The sequence below is a fragment of the Carassius gibelio genome, chromosome B24 (genome assembly GCF_023724105.1).
Source record: "Carassius gibelio isolate Cgi1373 ecotype wild population from Czech Republic chromosome B24, carGib1.2-hapl.c, whole genome shotgun sequence".
Lineage (NCBI taxonomy): Eukaryota > Metazoa > Chordata > Actinopteri > Cypriniformes > Cyprinidae > Carassius > Carassius gibelio.
The window spans coordinates 17,594,969-17,621,589 of NC_068419.1; the positions used below are offsets into that span (position 1 = coordinate 17,594,969).

Below are 26,621 nucleotides of genomic sequence, written 5' to 3' on the forward strand. Positions count from 1 at the left end.
TTTTTTTTTTTTTAAGAAAATAAAACTTTTATTCATCAAGGATGTGTTAAATTGTTAAGAAGTGATAGCAACGATTTATATTGTTGGAAAAGATTTATATTTTGAATAAATACTTTTCTTTTTTTAACTTATATTCATTAAGTATTGCAGTTTCCAAAGAAATATTTGGCAGCACAGCTGTTGATAATTCTGATAATAAATTGTCATATTTTCATGATTTCTGAAGATCATGTGACACTGAAGACTGGAGTAATGATAATGGAAATTCAGCATTTCATCACAGAAATAAATTACATTTTATAGAATATTCATATAGAAATCATTAATTTATATTGTAATAACATTTTACAACATTACTGTATTTTTCTATATGTTTGATCAAATAAATGCAGCCTTGATGAGCAGAAACAGAAAACATTACAAGTCTTCCTGACCCCAAACTTTTGACCGGTAGTGTAGAAAGAGTTGTATGTCATCTAGAGTTGTTCCGATTCCGATACTAGTATCGGAAATATCTCCGATACCACAACAAATTCTGGCATCGGCATCGGCGAGTACATGAACCCATATACCGATCCGATACCATTTTCTTAAAAAAGACCTAGTTATGACCGCAAGCTTTGCCTAACCGCTGCACGGTTCTTCTTCGCTGCTCAAAATGCATTGAAAACACAGGAAGTTGTGCTGTGTTGCCACAAGCAACCCCTGTTTAGAGCAGCGAAGAAGAAATGAAAACGCGTTAGCAGCCCTTATCTATATATGACTGGATCACTCATCACATTCTAAACTGCCAAAAGACAGTGAAGCCGCTACTATATTATAGATCAGTGGTTAGCAGTATGTCTCTGTAGTACCGGTAGTTACAGACTCTCAAGTATATTCAGTACCGGCAACTGCGTTCAGTCGCTTCCGTGTAAGTCAAAACGCAGGGCTCCAGACAGTAGCCGAATATATACTAGTGTCTGTGAATATTAAACTGCAAAATACTATTTAAATATTACTCCCGCAAAATCTACATCTCTGTGGGTGACTGGCACAGATGCGCGAGAGCTCGCTGTTTTGTAGTCTCTGCTGTGTGTCATGAGGACACGAACGCATAAACCGTCACTTCATGAGAATTTACCGTTTCATTTGAGAATACTGTCATATCATAAACACAGACACTCAAAGATCTTCATGGCAGCCCATTAAAATAAATGTTTGGTTTACATGAGTAAATTGACAATATATAAAGCTACTGTTGTAGCCTACAGTAATAATAATACATCTCTATAATAATAATAATTATGCCTAGATGGTTGCTTGTTTTTTACTTGTTTTTTACTTGTTAGAGATTATCTGATTAATAGATCTTTTTTTATATTCCTAGACTTATTTGTTGCAGTTTTTTTATACAGTTATATTGTAAAACTTAAATACCTTTTTTAGTTTGCGGTGTTAGATTTTTGGCTGCATTTGAAGTTCTTTTTTGCATAAGAAAATAAATAATACTGTCAAATTCATGTTAGATAATAAAAATACTGTAATAAATACAGTAGTTCACCATGTATTTGTTCATGTTTTATTGAGGGATCTGTCTGAAGCACACCATAAAAAAATTCTAGCAATTTACACAGGGCTAGTAGTATATACAGCTGTATATACAGATATACACCCAGGTATCGGATCAGTACTCGGTATCGGCCGATACCCTGAGCCCAGGTATCGGAATCGGTATCGGGAAGAGAAAAAGGGTATCGGAACATCTCTAATGTCATCTCACATCCATATCTCTCTCATCCTCGCACTTCTTCCCTCGCAGCAGGAGACTTTTTCACTTCCAGCTGAAGGACGTTTTGGCTATAAATTATGAAGCGCAGCTTTGTGGAGGAAAATACTGAAAACACATAACTATCTGGATGAATACCAGTTGTGCAATTTCTCCACAGTCTGTCATTGTTTCCCTTGTGCTTGATTATTAGGAAATCATCAGATGAACGAATCCAATGATAATGACATTGATGAAATATTCACTTGTTTAACAAAGAGCTTTTATTTAAATGACATTCTTGGATTAATATGACAGGCATATAAGGCCCTGCGGTTCCCATAAAAACATACGTTGAGTGGATTGAGATGTTTTTTTAAAGATGTATTTTGGTTATTTTGTGCCTATAGACAATAAGAAAAAGATGCATAATTTAGCTAAATACTAGCTAATGATGAAATAGAAGCAGAAATGACCAGAATCCAGCGCATTTGAGAAGCTACTGTAAAAAAGTTGAAACAAAATTGAAACAATACTGTATTTTATACTGTAAATAGGTGATTGTCACATCATATTTAATTTGTGATTGATTCATTAGACAATACATTTGTTACTTAATAGTTTAACCTAATATGATAATACTGTTGAGACTTTTTATTTAAACTTTCCCCAATTAAATCGTAAAAATAAATTATCACACACGTCAAAGTAGACAACTGAAGAAAAATAAGAAAACGTCTCAGGTTCCGAATGTAACCATGGTTCCCTGAGCAGGGAACGAGACACTGCGTCCTCTAGGGGGCACTATGGGGAACACCTCGTCGTGACCCGTGTCTGAAGCATACATTGAAAAAACACCAACTTGTTGGCCAGCGACAGCCTCTGAAGTCACTACTGGCGCGACTATAAACAAGCACCGGGAGAACACCTCATTCACTTCTTCGTCTGAAGCTTGCGTCTGAAGCATAGCAGGGAGCTAGAGGATGCAGTGTCTCGTTCCCTACTCAGGGAACCATGGTTACCTTCATAACCTGAGATGTTCCCTTTCAAGGGAACTTCGAACTGCGTTCTCTTTGGGCAACAGTACACCCACACCGCCATGGTGAGGGGAGTGCAGGCCAGAATCATGGCCAGCACTAAGTACCAACTCTACCATTTCCATGGGAGTTGCCCCTGGGACTTTTAGACGGCTGTATGTGACAGTTCCCCTTACGGCCAAAGGCCTAAGCTTCATACCCAACTTAACTGTTAGGGCCCGGGGTAGAGCTGAAGGCTTGGAATCAGGAAAGATTCCTTTAAAAGGATACGGCTAAGAACCTAGCATTTTATACCAAGTCTTGCCTGTCACACAGGGGCTACCACTTGCTTACGCATAAGCTTGCTGAAAGAGCGGTCTGTTTAGATAGATATCAGAGGATACATAGGTGGAGTGGTGCCCAAGATGAATGGGGGTTTTACCAACTCAAGAAAGGGCAAGAAGCAACCGTGCGAAACCATCACCATATAGGATTTTAGAAAGAACACAGAATACTAGCGTGCGAACTTACCACAGTCTGAATTTCATGAAGTGTGCAAAGACTTCACGTGCACACTTACCATAGCACGGATTTTCAAATACTGTTCTAAGTAGAGTCTCTCGTGGCACTCTGATAGAGCGGCTCATAGATGGAATGGTGCATCCCAAAACAATATGTTTGAGAGTCATCAACTCGATCTGTGGAAATAATACTGGAGCGCTCTGGGGAAAAAAACTGAAAACTCAGTCTCATATGAAAGCAGAACTCTGAGCTCAGAGTAGCATGCTCATAGGCGACCCTTCTTGGAAAAGGGGAGTGCTGCTAAATGACCACGAGAAAAATAGCCCCTCATGTTAAGGGAAGTGATGCTTGAAGTGTATAAACAAATACACACTGGCTGAATTCTGCTTGGTAGCATGGAGAGAGATCCGTGGTGCGGCACAGGCCCTCGCCTCTATCCAGGTCTCTTAGCAGATCAGTCTGATTAATAAAGCCACAGCCTGACCTGCTGCTTTATATGCCTTGCCATTTAAGCAAGAATATTTCTTCAAGGGGCTTAGATGGCAAGGAGGGAGATTAAGAGAAGATGTCTCCCCCACAGAAAGAAATAAATTATCACACACGTCAAAGTAGGCAACTGAAGAAAAATAAGAAAACGTCTCAGGTTATGAATGTAACCATGGTTCCCTGAGTAGGGAACGAGACAGTCAGTGAAGACAAAGAAGAGGATGACGTGTTCTCCTGGTGCCGGTTTATAGTCGCGCCGGTAGTGACGTCAGAGGCTGTCGCCGGCCAACAATGTATGCTTCAGACACAGGTCACGACGAGGTGTTCCCCACAGTTTGAAGTTCCCTTGAAAGGGAACTACAATACAATAAGAAACACTATGGACATTTAAAACAATGGGAATAGCATTACTCTGGATTGCTTACAAAATTAAGCACAAAACTAAGCTACACAAAAACAAATCACCAAAACAACAACCCATTTTTCTCTTCAGTTTCTCCTGGAATTAAACGTGCCGCTCAGTTCTCGGATTTTAAGGACGGATCAGGTGGTATTGGGCTGAACTTCACGCCAGCGCTGGCTCATGTGTGACGTTTTGTTCTGGTTAATCTCAAACTGGCATCTTTGCCTCTTCATGCAACACTTGTAGAAAACGGTTTATTTTCAGTGGCTCCTCTCAGCTTCCGTTGCAATCAGTCCAGTGTTTATTCAGGTAAATGTCCTGTCTCAGGTTTGGGCAGCCGCACAGAGACCACATAGACCCTGTCACGTAGCGAATGATGTGTCTTCTAATTAGTAGTGTTTGAGTAGAGCTGGTTGACTAGAGGTGTGCTATTTCTATCCTACTTTTCACCTGACAGTCAAAATCAGTTCCAGATACTTACTGTGTTTTCCAAAATATATGTCTAGTTTTTTTTTTTTTTTAATGTGCTGCAACTTATCTTCTAAAGTTACTTATATAGTGCAATTAAAGGAAGGGTTCAGCAAAAAATGAAAGTTTGCTGAAAATGTATACCAGTGTCTCATCAACGGATGCTCTGCAGTGAATGGGTGCCGTCAGAATGAGAGTCTGATAAAAACATCCCAATAATCCACAGCACTCCAGTCCATCAGTGAACATCTGGAGAAGACACAAGATGAAACACATCCAGCATTAAGATGATTTTAACTCAAACACATAGAGTCTATAATCCAGAATAACACTTCCTCCAGTGAAGACGTGCATCTGCTGTTGTCTCTCACAGATTAGTTTAGATCTGTTTAAACGCTGCTGGATCTGTGCAGATTTCTCTCCTGATTCAGACCAGAACACTTTTTCACTTATCAGACTCTCATTCTGACGGCACCCATTCACTGCAGAGCATCCATTGATGAGACACTGATGCAATGCTATATTTCTACAAACCTGATGAAGAAACAAACTCATCCTGATCTGGGATGGTGAGCACATTTCCAGCAGATTTCAGATGCATAAACTAGATGTAAGAAGCATTAATCATTGGTTGAATATTTGCATTGTCACTGGACATTCAGTGCCCACATGTTTCCTAATCACTCACTTTCTCAATGCCACTAACGATGCATTCACATTCCAACACGTGTGTGTGTGTGTGTGTGTGTGTAGGAGGTTCACATCTGGAATACATTTGCTGGTGTTGTTTATCCGGTGGCGGTGCTAAAGTTACCAATCCCCAACCTTGCCTTTTCTCCTCTCACTGATTCTTTTTCTTTATATTTCACTCTCTCACTTTGATCCATATTTTCTCAGGAGTTAAATTCTCTTCTGTTTTGGTGACGTGCCATATAGGTGGTGTATAGTTGTTTAAACAGTTGTTATTGTTGGATGGGACGGTCAGTTTGTTTGCTGGTAAAATGTTGGAATGGTTTCCCACACGCTCAGACCTTTATGGATCGTGGCAGGCAGATAATTAAGACCACGCTGTAAGTGCTTAAAGGTGTGCGAATGAAGTCGAGTTGTTTTAATATTATTAGTCTTGCAAAAGAAACCAAGAAGAAAACAACTAGCAGTAGCTCTTCCAAGAACAACAGGCCAGTGTGTACATAAACAATACCAGCTGACCCTGTAACACCAACTATAGATTTATGAGCAATAAACACAAGGAGAATTACTGATAAAGTGTTTGACTCATGATGCACAATAGCTGATATCATGCTGATAGACAAATGTGAAGTACAGTCCATCAGTGAACATCTGGAGAAGACAAAAGATGAAACACATCCAGCATTAAGATGATTTTAACTTCACCGTAAAAAATAAACCAGTGCTTCCTGCCAAAATACGAGACCGTGCTTTACAAACACAAAGCCTCATCGTCTCATCAAGAGTGACTGGTTCTGTCAGTTAGGATGATCAGCTAGAGGTTTTACAGTAGCATGGCTTTTCTGAAGGCTGTTTTTGTGCGTTTTGCCCATTAAGATGAGCTCTTTAATGGAGCTGCACAGAGCACTCATTCATCGTGGTAATGTGGTAAATATAGTTCAGGGAAACGCTGTCACAGCGAAGCTCAAATAAACAGCTGATTTAGCTCAGCGGGGCTTGTATTATTTAAATCTGGGTATATTTAGCAGCAGAGCGGCCTAGCATTAGCGTTAGAGAGACTAGCAAAGACCTAGATCGGTCTTTCTCAAAGTTATGAGCAACACTCTTACACTAACGTTAACAGAAAATTTGTTATCAATATTGAAAACAGTTGTGCTGCACAATATTATTGTGGAAATGGTAAAAAAAGGATTTACAAGTTCAAAATAATAGCATTTATTGGACTATGTATAATATGCAACCAGACTCAAATGCTTCTAAAAAAAAAGTGGAGTTTCTGTAGGTAACATCGAACTGTCTACCCATAACCATTGGATTACAACCACTGGAAATGAAACATGCACTTCCTGTAACTCTTTTTTATGATAAACATCCGTCATCATGTTTTCAGGAAAAGGAGGATCAGGAAGAAGACAAGAGAAGTGAGAAACTGGAGCTTGAGGATGAGCTGCTGTTCGAAGACTTCGAGCTGGGCGATGAAGACTGTGAGCTTCCTGTGGAGGAGGAAGTGGACGAAGAGGACGGAGAGCTTGAGGAGGCAGACGTCGAAGAAAGTACCAAAATGAAGATCCTGCGGCAAATAGCAGACGTGGCGTCCAAACTCAAAGAAATCATTGGCAATCTGATTACCACGGCAGGAAAAGTAGTCGTAACCATATTATTGGGGCTCACAGGTAGGTCGTGTTGAGACACAGGATCAATAATCATTCATTTATCAACTGAAGATGAAAACAAGATCAAGTGTGTTGTTATATCCCAAAGATCAAACAAAAAGAAATAAAACATAGTGCACAGTTAAAGGATAAGTTCAGTCTAAAGTTTACTCATCGTCAATTTATCAGAGATCAGGATGAGTTTGTTTCTTCATCAGGTTTGGAGAAATGTAGCACTGCATCAGTGTCTCATCAGTGGATGCTCTGCAGTGAATGGGTGCCGTCAGAATGAGAGTCTGATAAAAACATCCCAATAATCCACAGCACTCCAGTCCATCAGTGAACATCTGGAGAAGACAAAACCTGAAACACATCCAGCATTAAGATGATTTTAACTCAAACACATAGAGTCTATAATCCAGAATAACACTTCCTCCAGTGAAGACGTGCATCTGCTGTTGTCTCTCACAGATTAGTTTAGATCTGTTTAAACACTGCTTGATCTGTGCAGATTTCTCTCCTGATTCAGACCAGAACACTTTTCACTGGAGGAAGTGTTATTATGGATTATAGACTCTATGTGGATTATTGTGTTGTTTTTATCAGCTGTTTGGACCCAGATTCTGACGTTTGTTTTTGAGTAAACCATTCCTTTAAGGGGCAAAAAATATAGTAATATCAATAGGAATCCAAATAATTGAGAAAGATTTACCCTTGCATGCCCGGACTTGAATCATACATTGCTTTGGTATTGGAAATTAACATTGGTCGTTTTTTGCACACACATTTTCTGCACTTTTAGGCTCTGGAAATGACCTTCTCTCAATGTGTCCTTGTTCCAGGGATGATGCTGCCGTCTCTGACCTCCACGGTGTACTTCTTCACCTTCCTGGGGCTGTGCACCTGGTGGTCTTTCTGCCGCAGGTTCGACCCGCTCCTCTTCAGCTGTCTGTGTGTCCTGATGGCCATCTTCAGCGCCGGACACCTCATCATGCTCTATCTCTACCAGTTCCAGTTCCTTCAGGAGGCCGTTCCTCCTGGAAACACTTACGCCAGGTGAGACCAGTGTCCCTCTCTGTTCTTTTCTTGCTGACCTCTTCTCTACTGAGTGAACATGTTCATTTTCACCTTTACTCTACACTGCTTCTCTGTTGTCCTGAAAACGGTCTGCTGACTCCCTGGTTCCTCCCTGATTTGAGTCCAGAAACATCACACCTCTTACCATAACAGGAAGTTGCATGTTTCCGGGGGCAGGGTTTATGCAAATCTTAGGGTTTGTGATGTCACTAACCCAGGAAGAAGAAAAGACCATTTCTCCCTTTTGCATTGAACTTTGAGCATTGTAACTTTGCAGATGTTGTTTGTGCTAAAACAGCAACATTTTAACATTAAAAAAGTGAAATCATAATCTATGATCCCTTTAAAATAATATATAAAATATTTTTTTTCGGAAAAATCTTTATGATTTTTTTAAATTTTCTTTTTTATTTATTTACGTTTTTTTTTCACACATCTTTAAAAAGTTAACCTACACTATTTTTATTCTTAATGTAACAGCATAATAATAATAATAATAATAATAATAATAATAATAATAATAATAATAATAATAATAATAACAAACATGTAATTAAATAAATATGTTCCTAAAAAATATTAATAAAATGTAAAAACAGCAAAAATAACTATAAGGAAATAATAATTTTAATCACTGTAAAAATAAAAATAAACGTATGAATGTTAATTATTGTTGTTGTTATTTTATTATTATTATTACTACAGTACATATAATGAAATAAATTAACTTCTAAAAATGCATTGTTAAAATTTAGCAAAGAGTACAAAATTACAGCCAGTTACAGTTTTAACTCTATAAAATAAAAATAAAAAAATATTATTATTATTATTATTATTATTATTATTATTATTATGTGTAATGAAATAAATAAATTTGCTTTAGAGGCAAATGTCGCCCCAAAAGCATGACTGACATAAAATCCAAGCAGCAGAAAACAGCTTGAAGTCTTGTAGAAGTCTTGTAGGTCTGAAAGCCTCTCTCCTGCGTCGGCTGTTTGTGTGGGTTTGCTCTGTTACAGTAGATTTGTAGCTGCTCAACAAGATTTCAAAACGGCAAAACCATAACCAAACGCTACAAATAAACAATCATGCTGACCTCTGAAAGAAGCCAGTTTTAAAATTGTTACTCCGCTCATTTGGGGCAAATCCACATCCTGAAACCTCAAACGCATTCAGTGCCTCCATAAAAGACACGATACTACACACACGTCTGAAACCGAGCTCAGAAAACACAGCGAGGGCCAAGACAAACACACGCACGTGAAAAAATACAAACCCTGTTACCTTCAGAAACACAATGTGTGAGAGAAGAATAAAAGTGGCGAACGTGCAGAGAAAGCAAAAAACAAGCTTTACTAAACCCCTTCATTCAGCCACAGAGAATTAAGTGTTTTTTTCAGGATTTAGTGGTTTCTTCCTCAAACCAAACCTGAGAAACACTCTCTTAGAAAAGCATTAGTCTCTGAGACTAAAACAAAGAGCTTTTCTCTGAACATCACATAAACAGCTCTGTGGGGATGACACTCTTGATTGCACACTAGCTGAGCTCTAAATCTGTGGAAATGGCAGGGAAGAGTCTATTTTGGGTGAAAAAAAATGCTAATTTAGCAAACCCAGAGATCGAAGGCAAATGCTTCTCTGTTGGTTTGTCGATGGGTGCACCCAAGTTCTGCTCAGACGCTCCTCGTTTATAACTGGAAATATTCATTGCATATGTCATACTTTATTTCCTTTAAGCGTGTTAGTGTTCAAATGTTTAAGGTCATTTAAATAAATTCATTTATTCAGTAAGCCTGTATTAAATTAATCAAAAGTGACAGTAAAGACATAACGTTACAAAAGATTTCTATTTCAAATATGTATTTTTAACTCTATTAATCTGTGAATCCTGAAAAATAAAATGCATCACGGTTTACACACAAATATTGAGCAGCACAACTGTGTTCAACACTGATAATAATCAGAAATGTTTCTCGAGCAGTAAATCGTCATATTTTCATGATTTCTGAAGATCATGTGACACTGAAGACTGGAGGAATGATGCTGAAAATACAGCGGAGCATCACAGAAATACATTACACTTTAACACTGATTCACACAGAAAACAGCTGATTGAAATTGCAAAAAATAAATAAATTTTTTGATCAAATAAATACAGCCTTGATGAGCAGAAGAGATAATTTCAGAAACAAAAAACTTTAAAAAACATTAAGAGTATAGTGCTAAGAAAAGTCTCTGAATCTCTCTTGATACATGTGATTGTGAACCTTTGTTTGTGTCTGAAAGACATCTGAAGAACCTTTCAGTTTCACAAAACCTTCTTTGTGGCAAAAAAAGGTTCTTCAGATTATAAAACGCTAAGAAAGAGATGGTTCTTTAAACAACCTTTTACTGAATGGTTCTTCAATGACATCGCTGTGAAGCACCTTTGTTTTCCAGAGTGCTGTCATCTCTATCCTTTGAGAGGTTGAGATCTTCAGAGGATATGTGTGTCAGATTTTTTTAGATCAAAATGAGAAACACGGACTTCTGTAAAGGTTTGCTGAATATGTCTGATTTATCTTTATGCTCTGATGTCCTCATGGCACCTTTTTCCTCTTAACAGTGAGTTTATTATGAATTGGCCGCATTATAAACAGTAACTCAATCCAGAAACATGTCGTTATTTTCAGCCGTGGTATTAGGACTTGGACGTCACGCTCTGGGTTTGGATGAATTGCGAAAGGCCAAATATTCTGACTTCATATTCTCTATAAAAACCAAGGAGCATGCATTCGTCACCTAATACGCTTTCAGGGGTTTGGCTGCGAGAAGTTACCGTTTTATTGATTTCATCAGCTAAATGTGAAGTACATTGCATTCAGGTTGCATTAAAAAAAAGCTATGTGTTCGTTCTGAATGGATGTGATGCTTCAGAAGTGTTTTTGGAAGTGTTGGGCTGTGCTTCTGTTTATTTATACCCTTTTTAACTTTTATTCCCTGGTTAAAGGCACTGGCTGTTGTTTTTGTTCCCTGGGCGTCCGGTTTTGGTTCCACTGAAAGAGAGAAAGAAAAAATAGATGGATATAAACACAAGCATAACCCTAGAAGCTCTTCTCTTACAATTTTTTTTTATTTGGTGATAAACTTAATCATTCCAGTTTCATATCATTTATATCTCTTTAATTATTATTTGAATATATGCATTGAACTTTTCAAAAATATGGTATTATATATATTTTTTTTAACATGATGGTGAAACATCATCATTGTTTTTGTTCACCAGGGCTGCATTTATTTGATCTAAAATTCATAACAAAACACCTGCATTGTGAAATATTATTACAAGTTTAGATAACTGTTTTGTTATTTTAAGTCTTCAGTGTCACATGATTCTTCAGAAATCATTCTGATTTATTACAGTTGTGCTGCTTAGTATTTTTTTAAATCTCTGATGCTTTTTTCAGAATTTTTTGATCCATAAAAAAAGTTAAGAACAGCTTTTTTTCAAAATAGAAATATTTTCTAACAACATAAGTATTTGCTATCACTTTTTTTAAATACGTTAACATCTTTGCTAAATAAAAAGAAAAAGAAAAAGAAAGAAGGAACGTTTGAATGGTAGTGTTACAAAAGATTTTCAATAAATGCTGTTCTTTTTTTTTTTACTTTTTATTCATCTGATGCTAAAAATTCAGCTTTGCATCACAGAAATAAATTACAGTTTAAAGCATTATAAAATAGAAAACAGCTATTTTAAATTGTAATAACATTTCACAATATTTCTGTATTTTTTATCAAATAAATGCAGCCTTTAAAAAACATAAAAAGTCCTCCTGGTCCTGAACTTCTGCACATCAGTGTATATGTTATAATATCAGATACCTTCACTGTAGCATGTTGGAATGTAATGGATGGGTTAATGAATGAATGTTATTTCCTCATCTTCTCCTCAGTCTGTTTGGCATCTCTCCTGTGGTTCAGACGGACTGCTCTCACACCTGGATGTTCAGAGTCAACCCTGATCTGGAGTGGCATCACTTTGTCAATCCCATCATGCTCTTGGTGCTGTATTACACTCTGGCCACGCTCATCCGCCTCTGGCTGCAGGAGTCAGGAGACACGGTCAGACTACAGTCTTCCTGCTCATCTGATTACAGAAGACAAATAAGATTAAACAGCGAACAGCTAAATGTTTTTGTGAAGTTGTTTTACGCCTCTGTGATTAAGTGTTAATCCAATGCGATGATATTAAAAAGAATATTCAGGAAAAAGAAAAAAGTGACCAGAGCACAACCTGAGGGTTTAGGAATTTTTTTTTTTTTTTTTAAACTAGTATCCAGATGATGCAGTATTAAACTGAGTATAATGGGACGTATTTGTGATTGTGGTTCATCGGCAGGTCAAAGAGAACGAGGGAGAGACTGAGGAACGAGAGGAACCAGAATCTTCTGAGAGCAATATGACCGTTTACACTGCAGAGAAGAAGAGGCAGCTGTGGCGAATGGCTCATTATCGCACAGATGAGAGACACGTAGGACCTCAAGCAAAAATATATGTCTATATAAAAATATAGAGTGGATAAAATGGTAGTTCAGTTCGAGAGATCTTAACAACTGCCCAAGAGGAAACATATAAATGCTGAAAAGCAAGGGACCCAGTATTGAGCCCTGAGGGACACCACTACTAACAGGACCGACCTCAGATCTGTTACCATCCATAAAAACAATATCACTATGATCAGTTAAATTGTGAACCAACCCAGAGCAATCTCTATCACCCCAAAGACAGATTTGAGTCAACTAATAATACAGTATGGTCAACAGTATCAAAAGCCGCACTTATGTCCAGAAGGATAAGAACTGGCAGAGGTCCAGCGTCAGATGCTAATAATAAGTCATAAGTAACTTTGACCAAGGCTGTCTCAGAAGTGTGTAGTTTCCGTCAATAACTATGCACTATTATTTATTCAAGATTATTTATTTGTATATGTTTGTGTAGCAGACATGCATGCACTTACCATATATTTTATATGATTTGTTTCAAGATGTGATTGGTAGATAAATAGTCGTTCCTTCTGCATTTTCAGCTGCTCACCACACAAGACAGCTACAGCACACCTGAGGTCTGTGTTTCAGATCGACTGTCATTAATGAGTATCATAGATGAATACCCGAGCCTGTCAGGAAACACTGTGGCTTTACTTTGTCCCAGGTATTGATGGAAACATCACACAGAGCCTCGCTGGACCTCACCAATGGACCGACGTCTGTCGAGCTCTACTCAAGCCCTCTTTACAGACCCGGCCGACCCGAGACTGATCCGCGTAAGTCAGTCACTAAATACCATATTAATACCATGGTGTTTGAAAAAAATATATAGATATAATTTTTGGTTTGACTTTATATATTCATACATGTATAATGTGGAAAGAGAATTATATATTTATGGATTTAAAATATTATTTTGCTATTTTACTAATTGATATGTCACTAATTATAATAAATCTATCTGGTTAAATATATATATGTATTATTATATTATATTATAAATATATATATAATTTTTTTTTTGATATATTCATTGAAATTAAGACAAAAATAATTATTTAGATTTAGGTGCAAGTTAATATGTAGTGAAATAGGATGTTTTTCCACTCACACTGTTCCCATAAACATCCCTATATTCCATATATATTTTCCATAGATTTCGGGATGTTTGTTTTTTTTGGTTCTTGGAAATGCAGTCTGTTTTTTCCAGATACACACATGTAAAGCCTCCATTCATGCTCGAGGGCAAAGATATTAGATGATTCACAGAATCTGACCCTGGTGTTTGCTTAAAATACATGCTGGTTTTCCAGAGAAAGTGGACTGCGGTGTTTACGAGATTGACTCGGTGTATGTCGAGCTTCCCGAGGTTCAGCCGTTCAGTGTTGTTCGTGTGAACGCGGCGGTCAAGGCCTTCAGGTTCATCATGAAGCAGAGCTACATCTGTGCTCTCATCGCCATGATGGTGAGTCTGTGCGAAGCACGTTCATTTAAAGACATCGTTTGAAGTCTTGTGTGGAAAGGCATTTGTTTCTTCTCCTGACGATCCGTCCAGGCTTGGAGCATCACGTATGTGAGCTGGCTGACCTTCGTCTTCCTCATCTGGTCCTGTGTTCTGTGGATGGTGAGGGACCGGAGGAAATACTCCATGATCACCTCTCCGTTCATGGTGTTTTATGGGAACCTGCTCATCGTCCTGCAGTACATCTGGAGCTTCGAGTCGCTGCAGCCGGTTCCTGGACTCTTCCTGAAGAAAGAAGTGCCTTTCCGGGAACTGGGATCGAAAGTAAGAACACATCATGTGCTGCATTTATTTGTGTCTACTAGAGCCGGTGTGATGAATGATATGATACGTTCTGGACATTTTTATTCAATGTGGATTAATCACAAAGCAGAAATAAAGAAATACAGTCAAATACACATCGAAAAGGAAAGTAAAACTGAAGACCTTCATGACAACCCGTCAAAATAAAAGTCTGGTTTAACTTGAAGAAATTATGACAAAAATATATCTCTTTTGTATACTAAAATATAATTCTCAAAATACTTGTAGTAGTGATAATTAATAATAGTATTATTTTAAAGAATATCATACAATCCAAGATATTTGTTCATCCAGGTTTTAATTTATACAGTTCTGTTGTGCAGCCTCTTATTTAACAAAAAGATAAAAAACGCAATATTTTGTTTGAAATTATTTGTAGTGTTTTCATTAAATTACTTTTATATATATTTGTTTAAGGTTTTATTAATCCATTTCATTTTTGATGATGAATTTGTGTTAACGTTTATGTAACTCATAAAACACAAAAATTCCAGAAACATAAAATAAAATAAAATGGAAAACACAGAATGTAGGGGAAAATAAATATCCTTCTCCATTAATGTTACAAAGTAAATAAATAAATAATAAGATACGATGATCTGATTGGCTGTGACTTATTAGGACACAGTGTAATTCTTGTTTGAGTTGTTTATTGGGATTATTTATTGAGCCTTGCTGCTGGAATCACTGAACACAGTACCCTGATTTTATCCTGATTGAGGGAGTTTTAGGCACTAAACACACATATCCTCTTTTGAATGAAATATTGACTCCATCCAGAGTGAGGAAAATGGGTCAGAATATCACTCTGGATCCCTCACATCCAAGTCACCCCATCTTTGAACTTTTTCCATCTGGCCAGCGCTTCAGAGCCACAAATACCAGAACAGTCAGGCACAAGAACAGTTTCTTCCCCCAGGCAATCTACCTCATGAACAATTAAATGTTCCCCACTTATGCAATAGAAATGTGCAATATCCTTATATTTATCTGGCAGCCCTCCATCCTAGTACAATCCTTGCATCTTACTTTATTCCTCTATAGCACAACTGTTCATACAATTAATTTATTTTCTGATTTATTTTGCATTATTTGTCTTTTTTTCTTTTTTGTCTGTGTGTTGTTCTCTCTGTGTACTGGAAGCTTATGTCAGTAAAACAAATTCCTTGTATGCACTTGGCAATAAAGCTCTTTCTGTTTCTGATTCTGATTGTGATATGACGGTGTGTTTGTGTGTGTTTGTGTAGACGTTGTGCCTCCTCAGTTTCTGGCTGCTGCTGAGGCAGTTTCTGACGGAGAGGAGAGAGAAGCAGACGGTAGAAACACAGCTGTCTGATGTAAAAGTGGAGGGACACACAAGTGGTGAGAGACAAACTGAAACAGTACTGTTAACTAAACCTAAAACCATAAAAAGTTCAATAAAATAATTATTAAAATTAAATTATTTACCATTTCCTATTTCCTTTGGTTTAACTTGATACTAAAATGGTGCTAAAATAACTGAAAAAAAAAAATAGACAAATGTTTTGATACACATTTCTACAATTTTTAGACAAAATAAATCTTGAGCATTTCCAGAAAACATTTGTGTATATAGTAAATATTATATTGTTCACATCTCAAATGAGGAAATAATTAATTAGATTTAACACATTTCACAATCAATTGAATATTAGGAAATGTGATTTATTTTTTATATATATATATATATTTTCATATATAATTAAATGTTCAGATCAAATCGATCCCTGCTGGTTTGTTTTCAGAGACAGATGCTGTTTAAACCTGTGTGTGTGTGTGTGTGTGTGTGTGTGTGTGTGTGTGTGTGTGTGTGTGTGTGTGTGTGTGTGTGTGTGTGTGTGTGTGTGTTACAGAGGGTCTGCAGGACGAGGCCGGTGGACACAGAGAGGTGATGGATGTTTTGGGCCGTACAGTCATGGCTATGCTCAACAAATACTGGATCTACATCTGTGGAGGAATGTTCTTCTTCGTCAGCTTTGAGGGACGCATCGTCATGTACAAGATCATTTACATGATGATGTTTCTCTTTTGCGTTGCACTTTATCAGGTTTGTGTTGGACTCTGTAGCCCTGATGACAGCCTTCTGACATCACTTCCACTTCCACAAAAACACGCTCTAGACACAGTAACAGAATTATTAGACAGTAATTAATGAGGAGTTTGTTTGATGGTGTGGTTTGTATACTGTCATTCGGTTTATTTATCATCTGTTTGTTTTGAGTTTTATCTCTCATTTGTTATCTTTTTGTCTTTTACTCCCATTTCTGCAAAGACATTTATGGGAAGAAGTCATAATAATGAGATATGAACTTCCAAAGATTCGCATTGCAAAAAAACAAAAAAACAAAACACAGAATTGTGAGAAATTTTATATCAGACAAAAAAATTTAACTCAGAATTGAAGCCTGAATTTGAGATAAGAAGTAGCTATTACCCGTTTCTTTCCTTTTTCTGTGGTGCAGTTGTCTTCTGTACTTCTTCAGTATTCATCTCATGTTAGATCGGTTTATACAGACAGTTAATGTGTCTGTTCCAGCTGCACTATGAGAGATGGCGCTGGATGCTGAAGTATTTCTGGATGTCAGTGGTGGTTTACACCATGCTGGTGCTCATCCTGGTCTACACCTTCCAGTTTGACTCCTCCATAAACGTCTGGTCCAACATGACAGGCATGAGCAGAGAGAAGTAAGCATTTAAGATGTCTTTTAAGAAGCAGGATCAGTGTCTCAGGTGTTGTGGTGTGATAGGTGAGCTCCTCTTCTGTGCAGGCTGGAAGATCTGGGTCTGGAGAAGTTCTCTGTTCCTGCTCTGTTCACGCGGATCTTCATTCCCGCCTCGTTCCTGCTGGTCTGCATCCTGCATCTGCACTACTTCCACGAGCGCTTCCTGGAGCTCACCGACATCAAATCTGTGGCAGACAAACAGAAGAGCACCATCTCCAGGTACAGTGGTTACTGAAAGCACAAAATGAAAGTATTCTCCATCTTTAAGATGCACCTTACGGTCTCTTTGAGCTTTGCATGTCTGGCTGCTGAGCTTTTTTAAGTCTAGACATAAACTGGATTTAGATCTGGGATGGACAGCGTTGTTTTTAAGGCATTCCTGTGAAGCTGAACAACAGAAGTTTCTGACTCCATCAGGTTTTTCCGACAGTATTTCCTTGGAGGAAATAATCCTGTGACCACCGTACATCACAGTGTTTGTGTGATAACGTGTATGGCATCTGTTTTGATCCCATTCTTTCATAATAATAATAAACAACAACAACAATAATAATTATAGTTATTAGTTAATAGTTGTTAGTAATATGTTGTTGTTATTATTAATGGTGATATAATCATAACAAGGTGCATAACACAAATGCATCTTTTTAAATATATTTTTATACTATTTCTCTGCTATGATAATTTCCATTAATATTTTAAATTAGCTTTTCATCTTTTAGTCAATTTTAGTTTTGTGCTTTTCTGTCAGTTTATATATATATATATATATATATATATATATATATATATATATATATATATATATATATATATATATATATATATATTACTTTACATTTGAGAAATGCAAGTACTTTAACTTAAAATAATTTAATTTCAGTTATTTGCCAAAGCATCATTTCTAAATTAGTTTTAACGTTTTTATTTCTTCTTAAGTTAAAAGTATTATTCTTTTTTAATGATTATTTTACTTTATTTTATGTACTTTGCACTTTGAATTACCGTCGTGTACAAAATATGCCATGTGGATAAACTATCTTGCCTTGTCTATTGATGTTGCTGTAAATGGTGATATACAATTTAAGTAATATAAATAAATATTGTAACAAAATAATGATAATATAATTTATTAATTCTGCATTTCTTATAGATCAGTTTGTAGCAAAAATAAAATAAAAATCCAAATGAGGTTTGTGATTCAATGCTGTAAATCCAGAAAACGTGAAAAGTCAGAGGGATGTTAAAATGTAGATTTTTTTTTTTTTGCATTGTGAGCACTGCTTATGTGTAACACTTTCGTTATTGGCTAAAAATGAATGTGAATCAGTGAGCAGTCGTTTCTTTCGTTGTCAGACTCGTTCATCTGGACGGTAGTCTGGTGGATATCTCCATGATCAAACCTTCATTTAACTCCATACATGAGGAGGAGACTGAGGAGAGAGTAGACCTGGAGAAAGAGGAAGATGATGTTCAACAAAGTGAGGAAGAGAAGATCTCTGAGCCACTCTTCAGCTGCTCGATGACAGCAGACGCTGAGCCGGAGCAGGAGTCAGGTAGATACGACCGGCAGATTGGGTTTGGATGCACTGAAAAAAACTGAAACGGCTGAGTCATTTACTTCAGTTTGTCAAAAAGCAAATAATACTCCCCATAAAAAAAAATAATGAAAGGAAATATATATATAGAAATATAATAGTTTACATACTATTTAATTAGTATAGCTGTTTTGATTGTGGGTATTATTTATTTATTTAAGTAAATCACAAAAAAAAAATATATATATATATATATGTGATGCATTAAAAAAAAAGGATATTGCGATAAACATTAAGGTCTTTGAAAATTGACTTCATTTATACAGTGCAGACTAAATGAAACATTCAACGACAAAGTCTATTTAGTTTTACCTTGAGTGAAAATTATTATATTGACCTGCGTTTAGTCAAATCTTTGGCTTATGTCAAGAAAACAAAAAACTAATTGTTTTCATTAATTATATATAAAAAAAAAATACTTTTTTTTTTTTTTTTGCATTGTATGAATGTTTCTGTCATTAGGAAAATAATGAATATTAAATCAAAATTTTGGGTTTGAACAAACCCATAAATATAATTTGAGAAAAACTAATGGATTTGGAAAATTTGCTTCCATCAAACAGAATTGCATTGTGTCATATTTCATTTCTGCTAAGATCTAAACTAAGGAGGAATGTTGGAATATTAAAATATACACAGTTTTCAAAGTACCCATTCATGGTATCGTCTAAATCAGAAGTGTCATTTAAGCATAAGTAATTAATTTACAAGACCAAATCATATTTTATATCCTGGCTTGAATGAAACACAGAATGTAAATCTGAATTTATATTGGAGCGATGCAACTGGAAGAGGCTTTTACCTGCCGATGGAGCTGGACGATTCCAGCAGAGCAAACAGACCAGAATAAAAACCTCTAGACTTGTTTAATGTTTAAACACTTTTACAGTCAGCCGATATGCTGTCTGAGCCACTGTTAAAGTCTTCAGCGATACTTAAAACTGGACTGAATGAAGACTGAGTACATCAAACACTGCGAAGTCAGGCATTTGATTTCCAAGTGTTTCTCTCTTTAAACAAAAGACGTGAGATTTGAGAGTCAGTAAACCTTTTTTGTTGTTGATTTATTTATATAGCACTCTTAATGCAACCTGTTGCCCAAAGTGCTTCACAATCACGAACAACGAATGCATAAATACAAAGTCAAAGCAAAGGTCAACAATCAAAAACTCCCCATCACGAAGATGCCCAAAAAGTCTTTAAATGATGTGCTTTTAACATGGCCTTAAATTTCTGTTATGACTTTACTGACCTTACAGAAAGAAGGAGAAAGTGGTGTCAGTTTTTTGGCTCACTCGAAGATGTGCCAATGCTCTGTGATCAATTCCAGAATAAAGCAGATTACAGTAATCCATTTGTGAGAATACTATCACTGTGATTGCTTTCTTAAAATCAACAGTTTACAAAAAGGTTTAGTTTTAGCTAAAATAAATCTTGACCTGACGACCAAATGTACTTGTTTATCCATTTTTAAATCTGTGTCCAGAACAAATCCTACCTTTCTTACACTATTTGTAATTAAACTAGACAGATGGGTAGATTTTAAGCATTGAGCCTCTTTCTCAATCCAAGGGTCGTGCAATATGACCTCGGTTTTAATTTCAAAAAGTGTGCAGCCTTCCAGGATTTCATGTCTTGTAGACACTTTACAATTTTTTTTTAATGATGTTCATGTTCTGCTGTCTCACTGGAAAGTAAATCTAAACAGTAGAAGGATAAATTATATTTACGAAAAATGGATACTAAACATATAAAGGGAAAATAATATTGGTGCGAGAATCGAACCCTGAGGTACCCCCCATAGAAGAGGCAAACTGTATGAATTTTCCCTCACTGTTTTAGACCTAAAACTGTCTGGCCTATCTTATTTTTAACAGTACTGGTTGTGTAGCTTCTTGTTAGCCTTATTTAGCGATCTTCAAACTGTGTTTTCTGTGATCTGCATGCACCAGAGAACAGCTGCGAGTCTAACTTTGCTCTTTAAACTGTTGTTACTCCACTGCTCGTGCTTTATGCATTTCATAAAAATGTCTGGAACGTCGCTGTGATCCATCTGTGGGTGTCTGTGTTTTATGACTGTTTTGAGATTGAGCTATTTTACCCATTATTGGCTGTTTCAGCGTTGTAATGTTGAAAAACGGCTCTGTAAGTGTTGCTGTGCACAGGGTCATTATTTTACTGTCCTGGAATCAGCTGTTCGCATTCCCCGAAATCCTGATGTGTCTCTCTAATCCTCTAATATCTAAAATGTATTCTAATGCTTTTTCAGTACTGATATAATATTTATCAATATCTACAATAAACTTATAAGTGTGTGTGTGTGTGTGTGTGTGTGTGTGTGTGTGTGTGTGTGTGTAATTTGTGATTTTTTTTTATATTCTTTATTAATAAAATTAGCTTTATTAAATATTATTTTTAAAAGTAATTTTAGTATTTCACTTTTTTATTTCAGTTGGTTGCCAAGGCAACATTTCTAATTTCGTTAACAATATAAGTGCATATTTTTAAGGTTTTTGTTAATATTATGAAGTTATTTTCATATTATTTCTATGCTATTATACATTATTTATTAATATTTATTAAATTAATTATGTATATAATATTTAGAATTAACTTTTAGCTTCAGTGTTGAGTTTTATTTTGTTTTAGTCATTTTAGTCAAATTTGTGAAGTTGTTATAATCTATTGAGCTTTATTCTTTTTTATATCATTTAAATTTTTAGTTATTGTAATATTCAGCCAAAACTTATTTTATTTCAATTACTTGCCAAAGCAACATTTCCAATTTCCTTTTTTAAGTATGAATGAAATATATACTTTTATTTTATTTTATTTTAGTACTTCACCTTTAACTTGATTTATTTAAATGAATTGCCAAGACAGCATTTCTATTTCCATTTTGTTCATTATTATTACTAGAGGTGCATTACTTTCAGGTTGCAGAATCACTTTTGTTAGTTATTTTAGTATTATTTATATACCATTAAATTATTTATTAATACTTTATATATGTAATACTTTTTTCTTAATACTTTAACTTAATATTTTTGTATTTTCAGTATTGATATTATTATTATTTTATTTTTTTCATCTAGTATTTTGAGTTCAAAGCAATAGAGATGCTGAAGCTCTTTATGTGAGAGACAGGCTGCTTCTGTCAGTGATGCGTGTGTTTCTCTGGTGTGAAGAGCTGAAGAGTAAGTGGCATCTGGTGCTGGAGCGTCTGACCGTGCTGTTCCTCAAGCTCCTGGAGTGTGTTCAGAAGCTGCAGCTCTTCATCTGGTGGCTGCTGGAGCTCCACATCATCAAGATCGTCTCGTCCTACATCATCTGGGTCTCAGTCAGAGAGGTGAGGAACAATTACAGCTTTTGGACAATCCAGCAAAGTAGTAGCAGGTCACACACGGTGTCTAGTTTTATAACCATATAATTAAACAACCAAAAGTGACAAAACACACAGTACAATTATAAAGGAAAATTAACTAAAATTAACATTGATATAAAATCAAAATGTGTATTATTGAAAAAATGAGTATAGTATAAAACTAGTGCTAGTATATCGATGATGCTAAAATAACATTGGCACTGAATTTAAATGCCATCTATATTATTTTTAATTTAAAGACCAACTTATACAGTATTTTCTTTTTTTTTTAAATGTGTTTCTAAATACAATTTAGAAAATATTTTGTTTCAGTTAAGCTTGTGTGCTTGCTTATATTCATTATATTGTTAATATAGATTTTTTTTTAATCTTATTTATTTTTTTTATTTCTTTATTAGTTTTATTTCTGAATTGTAGTTTGTTTTTCTACATTTTATTTTCTCTCTCTCTCTCAACATTTAGAGAGATGTGTAAAGCCAGCTTGTTTGCTCTCTGTCAGGTGTCTGTGTTTAACTCCGTGTTCCTGGTGAGCTGGGCCTTCGCTCTGCCCTTCAGTCAGTTCAGACCTCTGGCCTCCAGCGTCTGCACTGTCTGGACCTGCGTCATCATCGTCTGTAAGATGCTGTACCAGCTGACCTCCATCAACCCGTCCTCGTACTCCAGGAACTGCAGTATGGTGAGTCCTCACACACTCACGACACACACACACACACACACACACACACACACACGCTCTGGTCTCAGTCTGTTCTTCTCTCCTCCAGCCGGAGAACTACACGGATGCTCAGCGCTCAGACATGGCCAGATCTCTGCTCTACAGCGGCCCGCTGGATCCGGCGAACTGGATCGGCCTCAGGAAGTTCTCTCCGCTGCTGGAGAACCTCAGGGTGAGACCTGCTGATTGTTATAGTTATTACACGCTTTCAAATAAAGGTGCTTAAAAGGTCGCCTGAAGCATTTTTGGTTCAGCAAAGAACCATTCTGTCAAAAGTTCTTTCTAATCTCTTTCTTAGCTTTTATAATCTGAATAACCTTGTTCGAAACTGAAACTATTTAGACACAAAGGTTCTTCTATGGCATCGTGATGCTCCTCTGTTTTTAAGAGTGTACAGTTAGCGAAACTAAATGTGAAACTAAAATTAAAGCCTAGCAAGTTCAGTTAGTATTTTTGAGATACTATAACATATTTATATATTGTTTATTTCAATTTTTATTTTAAAGTTTTTGTAATTTTGTTTTGATGTTTTTATCATTTCTAGTAGGCTACTTTTTGTAGTTTTTATTCATTTTTATTCTGTTATTTTTGAATATTAGCTTGGTAGCTAGTTGAAGTAAGTTAGTAATATTTTGTTTCATTTCAGTTAATGTTTATTTTATTTCAAGTATCTTTTTATGGCTTTAGATTCAGTATTAATTTTGGTTAACTTTGGTCACACAAATTCGTTGTTAATCAACCAAAAGCATTGATTTCTGTGTAAAAATGTGCTTAACATAGTGCATATCTACACTATTGACAATAGACAGCTTTCCTTTCTTGCCCTTTAAAGCATCGTTTTCCATGGATTGATTTGTTTGTATATTGGTTTGTTTTCGGCACACAGAATAACCTACTGATGCTGGCTCTCTTGGCGTTTGAGGTGACCGTTTACCGTCACCAGGATTTCTCCCGGATGAAGAACAACCTCCCTCCTCCGGTCACAAGAACCATCTTTCACAACATCACACGCCAACATCTGGACGACGGCATCCTCAACTGCGCCAAATATTTCACCAACTACTTCTTCTACAAATTTGGTCTTGAGGTAATATCAGTATTAACTATACACTACCATTCAAAAAACTGAAGTTGGTACTGTTTTTAAACAAGTCTCTTCTGCTCACAGAGGCTGCGTTTATTTGATCAAAAATACAGTATAGTTTAATTGATGTATAGTGATGGTATAAAATGCACTCATTATTGTCCTACTCTGAAACCCGTGGCTGAATGTTGCTCCTCCAGACCTGTTTTCTGTTAGCGGTGAATGTGATCGGCCAGCGGATGGACTTCTATGCCATGCTGCACGCGTTCGGTCTGATAGCGGTGATGTATCAGCGCAGGAGAAAAGCCATCGCCCACGTCTGGTCCAAGTATTGCTGCTTCCTGGCCTGTATGTTAGCCTTCCAGTACCTGATGTGCATCGGCATCCCGCCTGCGGCCTGCACAGGTGAGTCACACAGGTGTCTGCTTAAAGAGACAGTTCACTCAATAGTGAAAGTGTGCTGAAGATGTGCTCACCCTCAGGTTATCCCAGATCAGGATGAGTTTGTTTCTTCATCAGGTTTGGAGAAATGTAGCATTGCATCAGTGCCTCATCAGTGGATGCTCTGCAGTGAATGGGTGCCGTCAGAATGAGAGTCCAAACAGCTGATAAAAACATCACAATAATCCAGAAGTAATCACCCCTGGAGCTTTGATTCAGTTGTTGTCTTCTCCAGATGTTCACTGATGGACTGGAGTGCTGTGGATTATTGGGATGTTTTTATCAGCTGTTTGGACTCTCATTCTGACGGCACCTATTCACTGCACAGACACTGATGCAATGCTACATTTCTACAAATCTGATGAAGAAACACACTCATCCTGATCTGGGATGGACTGACGATGAACACATTTTCAGCAATTTAATTTTTAATTTTGGGTGAACTATTCCTTTAATTAACAGCAAATTGACTCTTGGTTAACTTGAAGAAGGATCTTGACTATATTTCTGAATTTGATTAATATCTCTCCTCTGGTTCAGACTATCCGTGGCGACGGCCGTCTTCCAGCATGGACTCAAACGTCATCAAGTGGCTCTACTTCCCTGACTTCCACACCAAACCCAACTCCCTCTTCCTCCTCTGTGAGTGACGTTGATCTGCTTTAACGCTCTCTCATCACGTTACCTGATCTTCTCTCTCTCTCTCTCTCTCTGCAGTTGACTTCATGCTTCTGCTGTGTGCGTCGCTCCAGAGCCGTGTGTTTGAGGAGGAGAGCGTGACGGCCGTGCAGCTGCTGGCGGGGGATAATGAGGAGATCTGTCGAGATCTGGACGCCGCCAGCTTCAGCCAGCACAACCCTGTGCCCGACTTCATACACTGCAGGTGAACATCTCACACAAACATCCCAGACCAGAGCAAATACATTTCATTAGGGGTAATTGGTATAAGTCATGCACCAAATAAATTTTTTTGGCCAAATCCAGAACGAACATTCAGGATTCTGGATCAAAATAAAAAAGAAAAAAAGTATCATACGTCCTTAGCCATCTTCAAGGATCAGCTAAAAACACATTTCTTCCATCTTTATTTGACCCTCTAACTCTAGCACTCTCTATTCCAACTCCATTACGAAAAAAAAAAAAAAAAGCCCTGCCCCTTTTAGACTTGCACTCAATTCATTTACTAACTGCTTTTCTTTTTCTTTTTTTAAACTTACTCTAACACATCATAATAACTCTAATGTTTTGTATTCTATCTATTTGTTTTTTTTATTTATCGTACAATTAACAAAAGCAAAAAATGGCTTCTAACACTATATTGCTCTATAATTTATATTTTATTTTTATTTATTATATAATAAAAAAAAAAAGCTTGCTATGTGTACTGTGTTTGGTTAACTGAGACTTGTTACAGCACTTACTTATTGATGCTCTTTTGTTGATTTTGATTGCTTCATTTGTAAGTGCCTTTGGATAAAAAAAAACCCTGCTAAATGACTAAATGTAAATGTTAAAATGACCTTTTTAAACTTATTTTAAAGTAGTGTTTTCTATAACTGTATTAACATTATTGTGCCAATTTTTGAAGAATTTATTTATTTATTAATTAATCAATTAATTTGTCAAACGACACTCGATGCTTAAATAAAAACCTAAAATGCACATAAGGCCAATTATATGGACATTTTAATAACAGAATTATGCATCGATTACAATTTTGTTGTTGAAATATACACATTTAAAAAGTGGCTGTAATAATAAATTGTTTTATCGCAGGTTTATTCAAACTTGAATTAAATAAAGAGGACAACAGGTTAAGGATAAATATCATTAATAAGTAATACTGTGCATATATTTATCAAAAGTAATTTTTATGGACATAAATTAGGTAAATTTGGTTTTACTGAGTACTTGAGACATGAATCACTGCAGTAAGTGTATTGTATCTCTCTACGCCATCTGATATTTATTTATGTTCATTTAATGCAGAAACCAAAAACTGTTTCACACTTTTATGTCACAGTCGGTTACTCTTGACATCACGTCGGTGACTGAAACCTAATTTCTCTAAAAGAGCTTCATGGGTGCGTCTTTGTAAAGACGATGCATCATCCTTATAAGGGTGCAGTTTCACCCGTTTCGTTTCGGGGTGCGGTCATTATCTGTATATGTGTGCTGCACAATCACTACATCAAGTGTCCGGGCATCATGCTGCAGAGCTGCGAACCAGGCTCCGCCA

General features: G+C 36.5%; 1 protein-coding gene across 2 annotated transcripts in view; it reads left to right on the forward strand.

Moving 5' to 3' along the window:
- Nucleotides 1-26,621, forward strand: part of LOC128013124 (piezo-type mechanosensitive ion channel component 2) — a 98,631-nt gene that overhangs the window by 47,524 nt on the left and 24,486 nt on the right. For both annotated transcript variants that reach the window (XR_008183241.1, XM_052595835.1), the window contains exons 6-25: nt 6,723-7,005; nt 7,827-8,040; nt 11,997-12,165; nt 12,443-12,574; nt 13,130-13,165; nt 13,255-13,366; nt 13,904-14,055; nt 14,146-14,376; nt 15,663-15,777; nt 16,290-16,483; nt 16,973-17,121; nt 17,205-17,378; nt 18,516-18,715; nt 21,946-22,106; nt 22,642-22,818; nt 22,907-23,029; nt 23,744-23,944; nt 24,142-24,346; nt 24,923-25,024; nt 25,100-25,265. Coding sequence is in view for 1 of the 2 variants with exons in the window: in XM_052595835.1 (XP_052451795.1) it covers nt 6,723-7,005; nt 7,827-8,040; nt 11,997-12,165; nt 12,443-12,574; nt 13,130-13,165; nt 13,255-13,366; nt 13,904-14,055; nt 14,146-14,376; nt 15,663-15,777; nt 16,290-16,483; nt 16,973-17,121; nt 17,205-17,378; nt 18,516-18,715; nt 21,946-22,106; nt 22,642-22,818; nt 22,907-23,029; nt 23,744-23,944; nt 24,142-24,346; nt 24,923-25,024; nt 25,100-25,265 (3,296 nt within the window). In the remaining variant the exon portion in view is untranslated. The remainder of the gene's footprint in view (nt 1-6,722; nt 7,006-7,826; nt 8,041-11,996; nt 12,166-12,442; nt 12,575-13,129; nt 13,166-13,254; nt 13,367-13,903; nt 14,056-14,145; nt 14,377-15,662; nt 15,778-16,289; nt 16,484-16,972; nt 17,122-17,204; nt 17,379-18,515; nt 18,716-21,945; nt 22,107-22,641; nt 22,819-22,906; nt 23,030-23,743; nt 23,945-24,141; nt 24,347-24,922; nt 25,025-25,099; nt 25,266-26,621) is intronic.